Here is an 18,042-nt window from a genome sequence, read left to right on the forward strand (position 1 = left end):
GACAGAAATCACATTCTGACCTGAAAAGCTGAGATGACTGAGAGTTTTGGTCACCAACCAAATACCACTGTCCTAGGGACAGTACGGTTTCAACTCATAAATATCTCAAATGCATTTACCTCTCTCCATCTGCATTGCTACAGCGTAATTCTAGCCATCACTACTTCCTGCATAGGTTAAAGCAATAAAATAAGTAATAATGCTGCTAGCAACTGGTATGAATACTTACTAGGTGCTGGGTACTGGACTAAGTACTTTTATGTGGATTACTTCACTTAATTCTCATAACAACCCCACCGGAAAGATATACATCCCCTAATTTTAGAAATGAGGAAATTAAGACTTAGAGAAAATTAAGTAACTTGCCCAAGTTTGCACTGCTGATAAAATAAATGACAGAGCCAGAAATCAAACTTATCTGTCTTCCTCCGTATCCTGAGTTTTTTAATACTGTTTAGCTAGCCTCCTTGCGGCCATTCCCACCTTCAAGTTCATTCTCTAGATCGCATGGAGAGTGATCTTTTTTTTTTTTCAAATTTTTATTTATTTATTAATATTTATTTATCTATTCATTTATTTGGCTGTCCTGGGTCTTAGTTGCAGCATGCGTGATCTTTGTTGCAGCATGCAGGATTTTTAGTTGCGACATGCGGGGTCTTTAGTTGGCATGTGGGATCTATTTCCCTGACCAGGGATAGAACCCAGGTCCCCTGCATTGGGAGCTCGGAGTCTTAGCCACTGGACCACCAAGGAGCGTGATCTTTTTTAAATGCAGATTTGGCTAGGCCACTCCAAGCTCCTCTCCATGGCCTTCCATGGCTGTGTAGGGCCTGATCTGAACTTCTCACACCAGTCTTTTTCTCTCAGCGTGTTCCTGACACATGGACAGATCTTAGTCCGTGGAATGCACCCTGATGTTCTTCCTTTCTGGTATGCTTTCCTCCCTCTTTGAACCTAATTCTTATTCCGTCAAATCTCATAACTTTCCAAGTTAGGCCTTCCCTGAACTTTTTATCACATCCTACTTCTTAGACTTTTGAGTCCTCTGTGATCCCTGTGATAAATTCTTAGCGCACTCTAAAATTAGCAGCAGCTCCTTTTCCAATTGTAATTAAATAAGTTTTTGTATAATTATTTGTCTCTTCCTGCTAGAATATAGGCTTCAAGTAAGCAAAAACTATGTCCATAGAATTTACCATTATACCCTTGGAGTTTCATGCTGAGCCTACAATATAAGAGGCACTCAAAAAAAAATCCACTCATTAAATAGATATTTGTTGTCTCATATTCAACAAACAATAGCCAACATTTATCTGGCACTTATATTATACCATGGACTGTCTTAAGCATTTTACATTTATTCATTAAGACTACAACTCGTTATATAGATACCATTATTATTCTCATTACATGGGTGAGGAAACTGAGGCAGAGAGAAGTTAAGTAACTTCTCTAAGATTAGGCAATGGAATATGAACCCAGACAGTGTAGTTCCAGAGACCAAGCTTTTAACCGCTACTCTATATTCTTCTTAAATATTTCTTGTATATATTTAATGTATTAGAAAAATAACTGGGCACCGACTGACCTCCACGTCTGATTGCTTTCTTGTGGCATTGCCCTGTAACACCAACACAGGTGGACAATTAAGTTCCTTGGGCACCCTTTCACATTTGTGGTACATGTTATTAACTGAATGAGTACAGACTCTCATTAGTAAGTAATGCCAAAGTCAGAGTCCTTCTGGAGAGCAGAGTTTGGCAAGGGTAAGGACACTGAAAGGGAATAGGGCTATGAGGCTGGCACATCAAAGACAGTTTCACCTTGTCCAATCTTGCCTGGGTGAAAGGAAGAGAAAGTTGGACCATTTGTGTATAACAGGCCCCATGGCTTAGCAAAAAAGATCATGGAATTCAGAATCAGAGAACTTTGGTTCTTCTTCCTCCTTGCTCTCTTCCCCTTTCCCCCTCTCTCCCTCCCTCCTCTTCATCTCTCATCTCTCTCTCTCTTTCTCTGTCTCTCATCAGATGACTGAGCAAATCATTAAACATCTCTAGGCCTCACATTTCTAACATGCATAATGGAAAATGTATGTCATAATAATAATAATTTCTATCTCATGGGGTTTATTTTTCAAGGAAAAAATGAGAGCCACAAGTGAAAGTGCTTGGTAAACTGTCAAGTTGTATATACCAAAGCTAGCTGTGATTGGAGTTTTTTTTTTTTAACTTGTAGTCTTACAGGAGTTTGCTAAGGAGATCAGCATCAAAATGACCTACTTTCACTGTTATTTCCCTTGAGGGCAGTGAACCTCTTCTTCCGTGAATCCACCCAGAGTGAAATCCCTGTCATGTGCAATTGCAAAGTTCCTCATATTTATAAAGACACATTAACAAAGTCCTGCCTGAAGAAAGGCCATTTGGGGCTTACAGATGGCCTTTGGAAGAACTGTGTTACAGAGTGTATGAGTGTTCTCCAGTTCCTGGGATTTGTTCTAAGAATGTTTTACTCAAGGTTAAAACAACAGCCTTCTGGAAAAGTTGCACTCTAACACAGGTGCATTTCATTTACCAAAGAGTGATCAAAAGAAAATATATACCTTTGGACTTAATAACTTACAATGAAAAGAAAAGCTATTGCTAACTGTCAGGGAAAAAACATCATAACCAAGATTACTAAATAAATACTCTCACAGCCCCAACCTAACTCCTTTAAATAAAGAGAGGCTGATTTCCATATGTATGAAACAATTTTACATTTTAACAAATACTTATTGCTCTTTGAGGAGGAACCAAGGAGTGGAATAAGCCTGCTAACCTCAAGGCCCACTGAATCTAGGGAGGACAACTACAGGGCTAGAAGCTTGTGGAAAAAGCTAGTTATTAGCTGGATGTAGAGTCCAATTCATATACACTTCTTACTTCCAAGAATCAGAAGAGTTGTTTTTTAATTTTCTCCATCAAGATCTGCTTTAATAGTTTCCCCAAGGGAGCCCTTGCTTTAGAAATTGTGTCTACAAAAACAAAAACTGCATTTAAAGATAACAATTAGTCTACCAAATTAATTTTTTTTGTTATTTTATGGAGGTTTATTTAATGTTATTTCAGTTATTTGATGATATTCACAAATTAAGAGCTAGGAAAGGTCTTGGGATGCTTTCCTTTCAACATCAACAGTTTACTTTATTTTGAGGCTAAAAGTGCAGGTTTTGCTGTGACCAGGTGAAGCTTCAGGCTAGGTTGCCCCAACTGTGCCATGTGCCACTGGGCCATTGCAAAAGGTCATTGTGTAGTTTGGGTACTGATCAAAGGTACTTAGCCAGGTGGTGAGGGGAGCTGAAATTCAACCCTTGCATCACTTCCCAAGCTTTCTGCCCAAGGGCTATGTCTGCCGAGAGAGAGCACATTTTTCTAATTTTCACAAAGGTACAGTATAAGCTTGGGATGGGGAGCAAAGGCAGGGGAGGAAGATGATAAGGCACCCAGCTTCACAGACTGACCATTTTGAAGATGGGAAAGGGGTTTCCCATGTAATCATTCAGTTCAGTGGACCGAGTCTTCTTCGTTGCTGTGGTCCCAGCACCTGGCATCAGCAGGCTTGGCACGTAGTAGACACTCAACGTATATCTTGTGGAATAAATGAATGAACAAATGGCTTTCTTATACAATTCTCCATGTCTAAAGGTCCACTGATCTGGTACGTCAGTATGCATTGGGTAAAAGCAGAATGATACATCAGGCAAGTTCTATATTTTAGAAGTGAAAACCAACAAACTCTAACCTAACCAAGAGCCAGTTCCCTATCTGAGGTCATGCAGCCAGAGGCACACTGTAGGATTTCGTGGCCACTTTATATGTGACCCCCCGCCCCCCACCTCCAATGCCCAGGGCCAGAGCACAACTCTACCAACTCAGCCACCGAACATATGGCTATCTACCCTCAGGAAAGTGGCCAGGACCAGGGAGAGGCTTGTAGGGGGTGGGGTGCAGGAAGAAGTTCCTGACAGGTACTAAGCTGTGTATCAAAGCCTCGGCATGCCTTGTTTCACTTAATTCTCATAGCTAGTTTGTGCTCTCTTCCTGTTTTACAGGTAAAGACACAGAGACACAATCAGGCTCCTTACCCTGTCTAAGGTCACAGTGCTAATAAACAAATGGCAGAGTCAGGATCTGTAAACAGCTGGGCCAGACACCAATATGTTCCACTGAATTTTGAGTTAGTAGAAGCATCCTGGTCTATGAAATGTCAAAAACAATATCCTTTTTCAGCTGTGTGTGATTTACTCAACTCTGTTTCTTTTTATTTTTTGTATGTTAATCTCAACCTGCTAATTTCTGCCTGCTCCCATCTTTCACCTTGATAACCGTAAGTTTCTTATTTTGTTTCATTTTGCTTTTATTTATTTTTATGTTTGGCTGCATTAGGCCTTCATTGCTGCATGCGGGGGCTACTCTTCGTTGTGGTGCGTGGGCTCAGTTGCTCCGCGGCATGTGGGATCTTCCCAGACCAGGGCTCGAACCCATGTCCCCTGCTTTGGCAGGTGGATTCTTAACCACTGCGCCACCAGGGAAGCACTCAAGCTCTTTTGAAACCCACTGCTACAGTTCAACGAAAGGAAAGGAAACATGTTTTTAGAAACCCTGTTTCTTTTCTTCCTTTCTTTTTTTTTTTTATTTTAAACTGGGGTTTCGGGACTTCCCTGGTAGTGCAGTGGTTAAGAATCTGCCTGCCATTGACATATACACTACCAAATGTAAAATAGATAGCTAGTGGGAAGCAGCCACATAGCGCAGGGAGATCAGCTCGGTGCTTTGTGACCACCTAGAGGGGTGGGATAGGGAGGGTGGGAGTGAGATGCAAGAGGGAGGGAGATATGGGGATACATGTATATTTATAGCTGATTCACTTTGTTATACAGCAGAAACTAACACACCATTGTAAAGCAATTATACTCCAATAAAGATGTTAAAAAGAGAGAAGCTGATGTGATCAACAACAATTTTATCATATTATACATTATATTATGATGTACAAATCAATAACTTAATTAAAGAGTGATATAATTAGAATTTTTTTAAAGAAAGAATCTGCCTGCCAATTCAGGGGACACAGGTTCAATCCCTGGTCCGGGAAGATCCCACATGCCGCGGAGCAACTAAGCCCGGGTGCCACAACTACTGAGCCTGCAAGCCACAACTACTGAAGCCTGAGCGCCTAGAGCCCGTGCTCCGCAACAAGAGAAGCCACCCGATGAGAAGCCCACGCACCGCAACAAAGAGTAGCGCCTGCTCGCCGCAAATAGAGAAAGCCCGCGCACAGCAACCCAGACCCAACACAGCCAAAAATAAAATAAATAAAAATAAATAATAAAAAAAACCCCCAAAACTAGGCTTTCCCTAGGTGGGTCTCTCTGTTGAAAGCATGCACAGAAAATCAGGAAGACAGAGAAAAGTGCACAAATCACAAGTGTAGAAGTCAGTGAATTTTCATAAAATGAACAGACCCATGTAACCTGTACCCAGACCAAGAAGTACATCATTGTCGGCCGCATGGAAGTCCCCCTCCAGTTCTCGCCCGGTTGCTAACACTCCAAGTTAACCACTATCTTGACTTCTAACATCATAGGTTTATTTTTGCCTCTTTTGAACTTTATATAAATTACATCATATTTTTATGTGCTTTTTAATCTCTGGTTTCGTTTATGAGATTCATCCCTGCTGTTGCCTGTGGCAATTGTTCTGATTGATTTAACCACCATACAATCTTGCAAATAGTACCACCTTCTCTAATGAAAAGGTCTGATTATGTGAGGCAGATAAACAAAAGAATAAATAATAAATAACAAAAGGTTATTTACATTTCCTTCCTATGCACTGTATTGGGGTAGAAAGTCTTGGAATCTTGACAAACACAACTCTGATATATACAGAGCTGTATTAAAATTGCATTTAGAATGATCCCTTATATTAGGAATCTAAAATACTCAAACTCATAGAAGCTGAGAGTAGAATGGTAGTTACCAGGGGTTGGGTGAAGGGGGATTGGGTAGGTGTTGATCAAAAGGTACATAGTTTCTGATCCCCAAGGTGACTAAGTCCTAGAGACCTGCTGTACAGCATGGTACCTATGGCTAACCATACTGTATAATATATGTAAAAATTTAAGGTAGATTTTATTTAAACGTTCTTATCACACACACACACACACACACACACACACATACACACACAGAGGGAGGGAGGAAACTTTTAGAGGCAATGGGTAAGTTTATGAGATTATTTATGATGACAGTTTCACAGGTGTATACTTATCTTCAAACTCATCAAGGTGTATACCTGAAACATGCCCAGCTTTTTTGTATGTCAATCATATCTCAATAAAAAATTGCATTTAGATATAGTTTGTAGAAAATTTATATTTGGGGTATATTGTGATGCTTTCACTTGCTAATAATAGGGATTTAGGACCTGTCTGAGCCCCAGTTTTTCTCATCTATATTGAGAAACCCTCATAGTGAGGGCTTCAAAGTCAAATGATATAAGTACACGAAGGGCCTCCATCCTGATTTTTCCCAGAGATCAGTAATAAGATCATGCTTTCCTGCACAGAGCTTGGGGCCAACTTTTAGGGCACCTGAGGTCTCTTACCAGCTGGGCCACTGGCTTCATCACTGCTAAAATCTGTTTCCATGCTTTCCAGCTCTGAGCAGCTCGCTCTTCGTGGCGAGGCTGAGGTTTCCCATTGCCCTTTCCTGTTGCCCTGCCCTTCGTCAGCATCTCTCCTGCCCAACACCTTTCTGCTAAAACACACACACACACACACACACACACACACACACACACACTCTGCTGAATTTGCATGAAAAAAATGGGAATATTGAAATGTGAGCTAAATATTAGCTGAGCCTGAAAATTATTAAAGCAGAAGAGGGGAGATCATTGACTGAAAAAAAAAAGAATGTTACTCGACAGTTTGTACAGTGTTGTCTATTCTTTTCTCTTTTTTTTTGGCTGCGCGGGACGTCTTGTGGGATCTTAGTTCCCCGACCAGGGATCAAACCCAGACCCTCATTAGTGAAAACACGGAGTCCTAACCACTGGACCGCCAGGGAATTACGAGTGTTGTCTAGTTTTGATTATATACATGCATACATGAAAGGATATGCACAAGGGGGATAGCGATGGTGATTTCTGCTTGGTAAAATGTGACATTTTTATCATTTCAAATTTTTTGCTTCTCTGTAATTTTCTTGTTGTCTACAATGTCTACAATGCACCTATATCCTGTCTGTAATAATAAATGTGATATTTGCAAAATGTGCATTATACTTAGAGGTTTAGAGTCTGGTTTTGTGTGTATTCTCCTATTCTACCTTCCTTGTGAGAACAGAGTAAGTATTTTTCGTATGTTCCTTTTTCAGATAAAGAAATGTAGCCTCAGCTAAGTTAAGTAACTTGCCTGAGGTTACTCTCAGAAACAAGAGGCGGGACCAGAACCAAGCCAGGTCTTCTGAGTAAATACTGCACAGTAAATATTGGGCTAATGGCTGTGTTAGGTGGATCAGAAAAGGGAAGAGGAGACTCAAGAAATGACAACATTTAGGAAAGCAGTTACACAATTTTAAATAGAAAAGACCCAAGGGTAAGATGCCACTTTAAATACAGCAATTTCAGGAATGCATGCATTTTCAGCCCTGAGGTGAATCCTCTATTTTATTGACCAAGATAGGGTCTTGCCCGGAATCTTGCTCTGTTTAACCTCTGATTTAGCTTGTGCCTTAAGGTGAATTAGAGATAATCATATCTCTTCGGTGTTTATGGCACAGAGATGTGGCAAGGATTAATGGGTAGTGTGCTTGGCGCTCCTTTGAGAAAAGAGCTATAAGAATGTCACGTATTATTACCAGACTGATACTAATTATAATTGAATAATTATAATTATTCAATGCAATACTTACCAGACCTACAGAAGGAAGTAAATCTTCCTTTGTCGCTCTTGTTGAAGTGAAAGAACAAAAGAAGGGGAGAATAGAAGGGAGGTTCTCCCTGCTCCTTCTTCTCTGAAAATTCTTGACAAGTAGGGTCACCCCATGGCTACAGATGGCCCCAATACCTTCCCTTATCCCCTTGAGACTTGCTTCTGGGGTGCCAAGCATCGTTCCTTCTCAGAGTCATTTTTGTAAGAAAAGGAACAAAACCAGCTTCATGGGCATGTAACCTGTGCAGCCGCACAGGGGCCCTCACTCAAGGGCCGCATAGTTAGTCTTGAAACTCATAATATTATTATTTGTGTTTTGTAAGTAAAGTCGGATGGGAAAATGGAGCATATACTCCGTGGCTTGAAGCCTTGGCTCACGTACCGTCCCATCTCCTGCCACCTACCTGCTTGCCCTGGACGTGTTCTCAGCCACCTGTTTCCCTGATCCTTGGCACCCCGGGGCTCATCCAGTATCCATGTCTCTACCCCAACCCCATGACCACTGCTGCCGTCCACTCCCAGCGGGGGCCTGGGTGCAGGTGCAGAGAGGATCTGAGCTGGATATGGGTGCCTTGCAAAGTCTCAGGTGGGGAATGCCCTGGGCCGGCATGGCTGTACCATGGTAGACAGAGGCCATGTCTTGGTGGGGGTGATCCTCTTGTCCACCCTGATCCAGGTATCTAGCACATCCTGGTGCAGAAGTTATAGCACCTTTAGGGGTCACCTGTCTGCTGTGGGTTGGGGCATTGGTACCATGGTGAAGGGAAATGTCTGCCTTTCTCAGAGCCTGCCCTGGGCCGGGGCATAGCACGCAGTCTGGAAGTTGGCAGGTTCGGGCACCCCAGCAACTGGTAAGCTGTACATGTGCCCTAAGTCAGAGGCTGCAGGGCCTCTGGGGTCCTATAAGGGTCTGCACTCTCCTCCTGGTATCCCTCTGCCTGAAGTAACACAATTTTAAAGAGTAAATAAAACACACCATGCCATTCATTAATTGTGACAGATGTGCCGTTTTAACATGTTAGCTATCGGGAAACCTGGATGGGGGGTATATGGAAACTCTCTGTGTTAGCTCTGCAACTTTTCCGTAAATCTAGAACTATTTTTTAAAAGTTTATTTAAAAAATACAATACCGGGCTTCCCTGGTGGCGCAGTGGTTGAGAGTCCGCCTGCCGATGCAGGGGACACGGGTTCGTGCCCCGGTCCGGGAGGATCCCACATGCCGCGGAGAGGCTGGGCCTGTGAGCCATGGCTGCTGAGCCTGCGCGTCCGGAGCCTGTGCTCCGCAGTGGGAGAGGCCACAGCAGTGAGAGGCCCGCGTACCGCAAAAAAAAAAAAAAAAATACAATACCACCATGACAGGTCCAGGGAGAGCTTCAGAAGAAAGGAAAAGCTTCATATTTTAAGACCTTTCACAGCACTTTTTCCTGCTTTTTGAAAAGGGACTATGCATTTCATTTTGCACTGGGCCCTGCAAATTATGGAACTGATCCTGACTGTAAAACCCCTTGTTGAATATGCAGTTCTTCTATCTCCCTTCCTATTCCTCCCCCCACACATACCAGGTTTGGGGGTTACTTTTACTGCCGTTAATAATTATACTCCTGTGTGCTGATCACCTACTAAGAACTGGTTACCATACTTTCTATACTTTGTTTCATTTAACCCCTTTATAACTTTATGAGATGAATATTCTTCTCCTTATTTTAAGATGTGGGAAATGGAGGTCCAGGATCACACAGTAAGTGGTAAGAGAGAAAGTCAAAATGCCCGAGCCTCAATCCAAAGCTGGTGCTCTTTTCACAGTGCTACAGATGTATCCTCAGCCTCTAGATACCCAAGTATCGATATTTTCAGGCTGCTTGGGCAGGCACTGTGGTTTCCATCCCTCTGAGTATTTACTGAGTGTCTACTAGGTACCAAGCACCGGATCTTGTGCTAGAGCTACAAAGTTCTAGTGTGGAAGCCAGTCTGAGCTGCACTGGTCCTTTCCTTTGGCAGTGCCAGTAAGTAGCTGGGGTTTGATGCTCCCATCCTTAGCCCACTCTGACATCTGTGCCTCCTGCCTCAGTTACTGTGATAAGAAGGCTCTAAAACGGCACATAAAGAAAGCCTTGGCCATGGATTAAGAATCTGGGAAGGGACAAGTTTTCATTAACTTCAAATTTTAACTTTTTACCTAAAGAAATATTGTGGCTGACCAGAATCAGAGGGGGCAGTGAAATAAGTTCCTGCCATATCCACTGGCCAGTCCCTGGCATCTCACTATTGTCCCAACTCTAGGAGCATGCGTGTGTTCATTCTGTGTCATAGACAAGGAATGAGTTGTGGCGATGACACTTAACTGGAAGATCATTGAAGAGTTCTCCTCCTTCTTCAGTGCTTCACTGCTATAATTACCATATTTTCTTTGTGGGTGGAGATCGGATCCCTTTTTTCCTCTTCCGGGAGGAGAAGTGTAATATATCATCCCGCAGTCAGTTCAAAATGCTCCAAGCAAGTTACTTACTCCCCACCACCAGGGTGAATGTCTGATCTTGAGGACCACAGGTTGTGATATGGAAGACACCAGGGTCGTGAAGCATGAGTAACTGGGAAGTGGTTGGACTTTTCTTTTATGAGAGCCCAGGAGGGAGAAGGGGAGGATTCCGTCACTTCAGGAAAAGCTTCCTTGGATGAAGCGCTCTTCTGGAAGGGCATAGAGGAAAGGGGGTGTTTCAGACACACAAAAGAGTCAGTGAGGAGATTCTTCGTGTTGAAGCAGCATGACAAAACTGAGGAAGAAAGGAGGGAAGGTATGTGCAAGTCTGGCTTGAAATGAGTTTCACTAAAAACACTTCAATTCTTGTCTGCACATTTTTGAGGCGTGTGAAAAGAAAAATGGAGGAAGTCACCTTCAGTGGTTTTGTGGCTTTTTAAGTATGACATACAGGATGTTGAATTTTAACCCCTGTTTATCCTGAAGGGTAGGCATATGTGGGGGATGAACAAGACACCTATTCTTTGAAATGTGCATCGGTGCCAAGTGGCTCCTTGTCACTTGGAATCTCTCTCCTGTTTATTCCCTTTTCTGCTTCAAGTATGAGTGCCACACACATAAAAGTATTCAAATAATAATATAAAAGCTATGTGATCTCCCTAGGATTTCTGCATGAGCATATGAAAAATGTATTCTAAATATGACAGGAATGTGTGAGTCTTTTCCTTATAATAGAATTTCATGTGAGATTTTTAATTTTATTAGTGTTTATTGTGTGCTTGCATTCCAGAAAGCTTGGTAGAGTTAATGGATGGTGTTCCCTTCAAAAATCAGTCATGTATGCAGGAGAGTCTGACTGGTTTTTATAACTGTCTGTAGCATCATTGGTTCATCTAGCATTTATAAAATTAATTTCAGTGTTTATTAACATAGGGTTCTTAAGTCAATAACCTTAAGTATTAGCTTAGACTCACGAACTTTTGGGTATGAAATGACGTATTGTGAACACTTAAAAAGAGTTTCATTACCCAGCAAAAATATGATCTTAAAAGCAATAATTTTTGAATGGGCCACTGAGACATATTTACAGAAAGTCTGGATTCCTACAGTGACAAATCCGTGGCCCCGGCTTTAATCAGAAAATCTGCGGCGTTCACATCTGGCTCCACCTGAAAGTCTGGTTCAGAATTTCCCTGTGATCCTGGCAGTTGCAGAAGAGAAGTTTTAGCTTTGTTTAGTATAACAAGAACTGCCTGACTCCCCAGCCAATAAATGTGTTCATGTAAAACTCCAGACAGTTTCTCTGAGACTGCACTCTTATCAGGGAGACCTCATTTTGCCTCTACTTAAAAGGGAGACTCGCAAGAGAGGAAGACTTGTGCTGGTCAGTGTTTGCTGAATTGAAAGTTATTCCAACATTTGCACATTCCCCAGAATGAATGACTGCTTAGCCTTCCAACAACGTAACTGTCGGTTTCCCCCCTCCAGTTTTCGATTGTACGTTTCATTTAGAAGAAAAGCCAAACGAGAAAATGCTTTCCTCATTTCTCCTCTAGACTGCAAACACTCAGAAATGACATCACGCACCCTAAAGAGCCCCAAGATGACAAAGGCAGAGAGAGCCTGAGAAAACTGACTGCTTCTGCCTTGAGTTTTAGGACTCATGTATGCAGATGAGCTTTTAAGAGCCGGTTCCCCGCCTTCTTCCTCAAAGGAAGTTTCTTGGTAGATCGCAGACACCTCATCCAGCCTGGGGGCGGGGGGGTGTGTGAAAACTTGGCACGAGCCATTCCGGGCAGAGCACCGGATCTGTTCTCCTGGTGGAGAGAGCTGGAAGGAAGGAGTCGGCGTGCAAATAATGAAGGAGCACGGGGCCACCTTCAGTAGCGCCGGGATCAGCGGCGGCAGCGGTGACTCGGCTATGGACAGCCTGCAGCAGCTCCAGCCTAACTACATGTCTGTGTGTTTGTTTGCAGAAGAATCTTATCAAAAATTAGCAATGGAAACGCTGGAGGAACTGGACTGGTGCTTAGACCAGCTAGAGACCATACAGACCTACCGCTCTGTCAGCGAGATGGCGTCTAACAAGGTAAGAGATGACCGTTTTATTCATTAAAGTGTGACCGCGCGGGGAGCTCCGGGCTGCCCTGGCCTCCGCCAGCAGCAGAGGTGCATGGGGACGCCACTGTCAGCTTTGTTGATCTGCCTCCGATGATTCTGTTCCAAAGTGCTCCACTTTGCTTGCGTCGTGATGCTACGGCAAAAGTTTAAAATCCTCAGCAGGCTTTAATTCCTAAACTTCTTTCTTAGTGATGCTGTGCGGAATGTGTTTAAGGTGAGGGGTGTTTATGAAGTGTACCAATCACCATACAAGTGAAAATGCTTTTTTATTTTTTTGTAAACAGTTAGCAGGAAGATAAAATCTGAATGAACCCACAGGGTAAAATGTTGCGTTGCAGTCAGGTGTTATATATGTGTGTCTGAACAAGACAATAATGTGATTTCTGTATATCGATGGTGAGCACGGTTTGCCCTGAAGTTTCATAAATTCTGAAATTCTCCTCAGAAGGATGTTCTGATGTTCTCCAACATTTCTTTTGTGATGCTGGTATGACCTAAGATTAAAAAGAGAAACAATATACTTTGTCTCCAAAAAAGAAAGTTATTTTTTTAAAGTTTGCTGCTTTACAAAGTGGAATCATATGAAACGAAGTTCCACCCATACTGCAAAGAAATGGTTCTATGTACCATGCCCAGGCAAAACTTAGTGTTGAAGAGCTTTAATTATCTACCTTTATATCATTTGTTTAAGTAACACCTGGATTTAGAGTGCTAATTTATGGAGTGAGAGTTGTTGCTTTTAGTTTGTATTTTTCTCTTGGAGACTGTTGATTTTATATCTATCTATCTATCACCTATCTATCTATATGCACATATATGTGTGTGTATGTATTATTTTAATTGAAAGCCTTAACACTGCACCCTCATAAATACACATTTCAAAATCCCCAATCATCCTAGCCTGAGGTATTATCTTATTGTCTTAAGGTTCTGGGGCTGGGAAGAGATTTTGCTCCACACCTGCCAACATGCCCTTTCCAGCCCCGCATGTGTGTCCCTCCTCCCTTTTTCCTGGGGTTAAAAGTATCACCTTCCCTTCAAGACTTGCTGGCTCCTGCTCAGAGGATCTGAGTACAGGAAGCATCACGTCCTGAAGGTTGGCGGGGTAAGGGGGGGGTGGTATAGAGAGTGGACTTTTCTTACTCTTGTTTATTGGTTAATGAAAGGGCAAAAAAAATAAGCCTCTCTCAAATTTTAGTTCCGATTCAACTTGGAAAAAAAAAAAGGTTTGAGTTTTAACTATTTACTGACTTTTCTCTGAAGTTCTCAATTGAAGCTAAATTCTGGGTTTTTCCAGGCTGTTGTAAATCTCAACCAGCTGCTTCCCCATGAGGAGGGCGTAACTGCGTAACTTCTCCAAACCACACTGGAGTTCATGTAGGAGGATTTTTCACACAGGCTTTAGCCTCCTGTGAAACATTCACAGATACTCTGTTCTTTGCATTTTGTGATCATTGATACACATGCAAGATGGAGATCTGGTATTTAGGGATAGTTTTTTAGCAGGTTTCACCATAAAGGACACCCTGAACTTTCTCCTGGAGTCACTAAGATAAAGTGGGCAACTTTCTCCCTCTGGAGAAAAAGATTACTCATTGAGAAACTGCAAATTGCCATTAGTTTTCGTTTCGACTGTTGATGCCTTGTAGATTCTAACCAGGTTTATGTCTGGAGTGCTGAAATTAGACATTGTCTATCTTGCAAATTTATTACAAATGATCTCATATTCAGTGTATAGTTACTGAGGCTCTGACACCAGGGACTGTGTAGGACCTAGTGAGAATTCAGGCTTCCGCTCCTCCTTTATGGTGTCCTGTGCAGGAAGCAATGAAAGTTGAATAGAGCTAACCCTAAAGAAAGGGCTAAACCTTAATGCTGACACAGTTAGCTTAAGTAGAAGGCATGCAGCTTCACCTATTTCTAGAGCTACAGTGGAGAGGTTGTAGGGCAAAGCAATTACCCAGTGGATGAATAATGTCCAGATGACAGCTGAAGTCAGTTTCAATTTTTAAAAAGATCTCTCTCTCTTTACTTAGCTCTCTTTTTACCTACCCCCAATCTCAAAGTCTTGATTATACTGATAATCATCTCAGCGTTAATCCATGGCACATATAATATAATATAATGTGAATATTATTGTGGCCACCAAAAAGAAATTGATCTATACCAGTTTAGGGGGAACTGAATTATCTGTGGTAAAACTAAAATTCACATTTAATTTTAAATATTCTCAAAGTTATTTGAGTGTTCCATCTGAGCTACTGTTTAAAAATATCATCATCGTCATCATCATCATTACTGTGTAGTCTTTTTCGATCATCTTCTGCTTACTCTCACTGAACACAGGAGCTGTGGCAAATCTCTGAGTTACAGACTTGGAAGTAAGTGTGAAGATGTTCTATACAGGAAGTTTGTGAAAAGCATGGGCTTTGGAGTCCAAAGATCGTGGTTCAGATCCTGTTTCTATCATTTACTAGCTACTTGACCTTGGCCAACTTACTTAACTGCTCTAAGACTCAACTTTCTCATATGTAAAACAGGGATGAACATGGTCCCTACCTTACTGGGGTTGCTGTGAAGATTGAGATAATGCGTCTAAAGCACTCAGCAAGGCCCCTGATGTGAAGCAAAAGTTCAATAAGTGATAACTTATTAATAGCATCTGCTACATCTTTGCATAAAACTCTCTGTCTCTAGTTCTGATCAGCTAAGTGACTGCTGAGTTTTGTTTGCAGCCTCTGAACTTGCATGAGAGTGGTGATGGGAGAGCCTGTGTTTTGCTTAGGGGTTTGGAGATTACATGTATGCCAGTCTACATGCAAATGGTAGAACGTCAACTGCGTCTAGTAGAGGAAAACAAGTAGTCTTTATATTCACTTCATCTGGGTAGGGATGGATTTGTTTGTTGCTTTTTCTTAACCCTTTTGAAGGAAACCGTGACTCAAAGATTGCAACCATCCCAAGTGTGCTTCAGAGCCCAGAGAGTAAGATAAGATGTTTTGTGACTTACAAAAACATAGTCTTTTCCTTGGCTCAAATTTCCCTCATTCCTTAATGCTGGCCACAGGCCAAATGGAATTCCAGAATTACAGGGAAAGATGCAGCCAGGTGGGTCAGTACTGTAGATTATTTTCCCCCAAGAATTACAACAAGATGGAATAAATTAAGTAGGAGTTTTACAGGGCAATGACATTGTCTTTCAAGATGAAAAGGATATCTAGTGAACCTTCTGCCAGCAGCTAGACGCGTGAGAGCTGTTTTCTGTAACCACAGATTGCCTTCTTAGATTTGTTCATTAATTTGTTGTTTCAACTTTTATCACCTCCTGAATTAGAAGAATTGTCTTACACTTCAGCGAAATGCATCAGAGCATGAGTTCCTCAGTGGCAAAACAGTCAGATGTTTTGAAAACAGGATGCTTTGGCTGCGCATTATAAAAAGAGGAACGGAAAGAGAAACAGTATAGAAAGGAAGAAAGCAAATAGCCTCAGCAGGGTCCCCAGCCCAACAGCGGCATAAACACTGACCTATCTTCCTGACCTTCACTGTAGCTCAGTTCCTGACCTCGTGTCACCAAAGCCAACCGACGTCATTGGAGGAGGAGAGGAGGAATGGCACAGCTGCTGTGAGGGTGACTAGAATTTCCTGTCTCCTTCCTGACAGACGCAGGCTGAAAAGTACAGAGTTGCAACAACAGTGGCTGAGGAAGGACCAACACAGAACAATCCCAGTGAGGTGGCGTTGTGACTGAGGGGAAAGAGGGAGCTTTGACTGAGAAACAGTGTCTCTGGCCTAAAATTTTCAGGTGAAAAATGTCAAAGGGGTCATTCGTACCCGGCATGTTGAATGTCTTTCAAAAGATATAATACCCAGGGGCTTCCTTGGTGGCTCAGTGGTTGAGAGCCCGCCTGCCGATGCAGGGGACACGGGTTCGTGCCCCGGTCCGGGAAGATCCCACATGCCGAGGAGCGGCTGGGCCCGTGAGCCATGGCCGCTGAGCCTGCGTGTCCGGAGCCTGTGCTCCGCAACGGGAGAGGCCAGAACAGTGAGAGGCCTGCATACCGCAAAAAAAAAAAAAAAAAAAAGATGTAATACCCAGTAAGGAACTATCTTCAAGCAGCTGGTCACTGACCTAACTTTCCCCCACAAGTCCCCCACTACACTTTTCTTTCTCAACTAGCTTTGCCCTGGGGCTATTTTATGTGTAGTACAAAGGTTTGGGCCTTATCAATGAAAATGGATGTTCTGTTGTTGAAAAGAGCAGTCCTGAATAATATCAGTACTCTCTTGAGAATGGAGCACCAGGACCCAGCATTTCAGTAAATGTTTGCTAAGGAAGTCTATAAGATGGGAACGGGAGACAGACGGACCTTTTTCTCTAAAGGGCATCAGAAAGTCCACTACAGATACCATGACAGGGGAAATGAGTCCTCTCAGCTCTACAGGTTTCTTTTTCCTATTCTTCAGGTGTAGCCGTACTAGAGTACCAAACGTGAAGCCAACTACTTGCCTGTGCTCTTGGGTGGGAGGGAATTAAGTCATCGAATTCTACCAGCCTGGAGCCACCTGGGACCCAAGCTGCATGTCACTGGAATGTGACCATGATAGGTTGATTCCCTTACAGTTGGTGAGTCATTCTCTATCCAGTTGTATAATTTGTAAGGATGGGAAATGTTGGATCCAGCAGAACTGAAAGGAAATAGATCTTACTGATCAATGGATTCATCTTAGAACTCTGTTGGGAAGATGATAGACAGGTAACCAATTATTGAAAGGGATTCATTCCACTTTGACGCAAAACTGAATGACATGATTAGAGCAGTGCCCCCCATGGGGCAGGAGGACCCCTCTTCCTGGGCACTGTGCTTATAGAGAGCCTAGCCTAGTCTGTATTCAGCTGTACTCTGCTCCAGGACCTGGGGAGGCTGCTGGGTCGAGGGACCACCTGTGCTCCCCCTTCCATACTGCATCCACCCTCACATTGTCTGCTCAAATGGCTTTGAACTCACTTCCAGGGCCTATGCAGGCCTCTTACCTGGGTGTGCTGCAGGAAAGCATACCTTTAAGCCCAAGGAGTAGCCAAGAGGCAGCAATCTGGCTTGAGACAGTAGTGTGGGAGAAGCTTGGACATGCAGGCTGTCTAAGCAGAGGGTGTACTTATGGGACCCACATACAAGGTCCCTGGTGGTGCTAGGACATGGGGAAAGAATGGGGCAGGGCGTGGTCCACGAACTCGATCCCCCTACACTACCATATGCAAGGTGTTCAGGTTTTCTAAATTCAATCTGGCCTTCCACAGGAAGGGATGTCTGTCAAAGTAGGAATATTGGAGGTAGCTCAATTTATATCCTTATACAATTAGACTTATGATATGTGGCTCCACAAATGTTGGAGGTGACCTTGGATTAGAGGGCAGAATAGAATAAAAATCAGTTCTGATGGCCAAGAGGGGGACTCATACAGTGTT

At 42.8% G+C, this 18,042-nt stretch overlaps 1 protein-coding gene across 4 annotated transcripts in view; it reads left to right on the forward strand.

Moving 5' to 3' along the window:
* The window catches only part of PDE4B (phosphodiesterase 4B), a 614,195-nt gene that overhangs the window by 559,910 nt on the left and 36,243 nt on the right, over nt 1–18,042 (forward strand). For 2 of the 4 annotated variants that reach the window (XM_032626205.1, XM_032626214.1), the window contains one exon: nt 12,431–12,543. In XM_032626205.1, coding sequence (XP_032482096.1) covers nt 12,431–12,543 — 113 coding nt within the window. Of the gene's footprint in view, nt 1–11,773; nt 17,203–18,042 lie in introns of those variants that run through there. The other 2 variants (XM_032626235.1, XM_032626225.1) reach the window with 2 other exon arrangements.

The sequence above is a fragment of the Phocoena sinus genome, chromosome 1, assembly GCF_008692025.1.
Source record: "Phocoena sinus isolate mPhoSin1 chromosome 1, mPhoSin1.pri, whole genome shotgun sequence".
Taxonomy (NCBI): Eukaryota; Metazoa; Chordata; class Mammalia; order Artiodactyla; family Phocoenidae; genus Phocoena; species Phocoena sinus.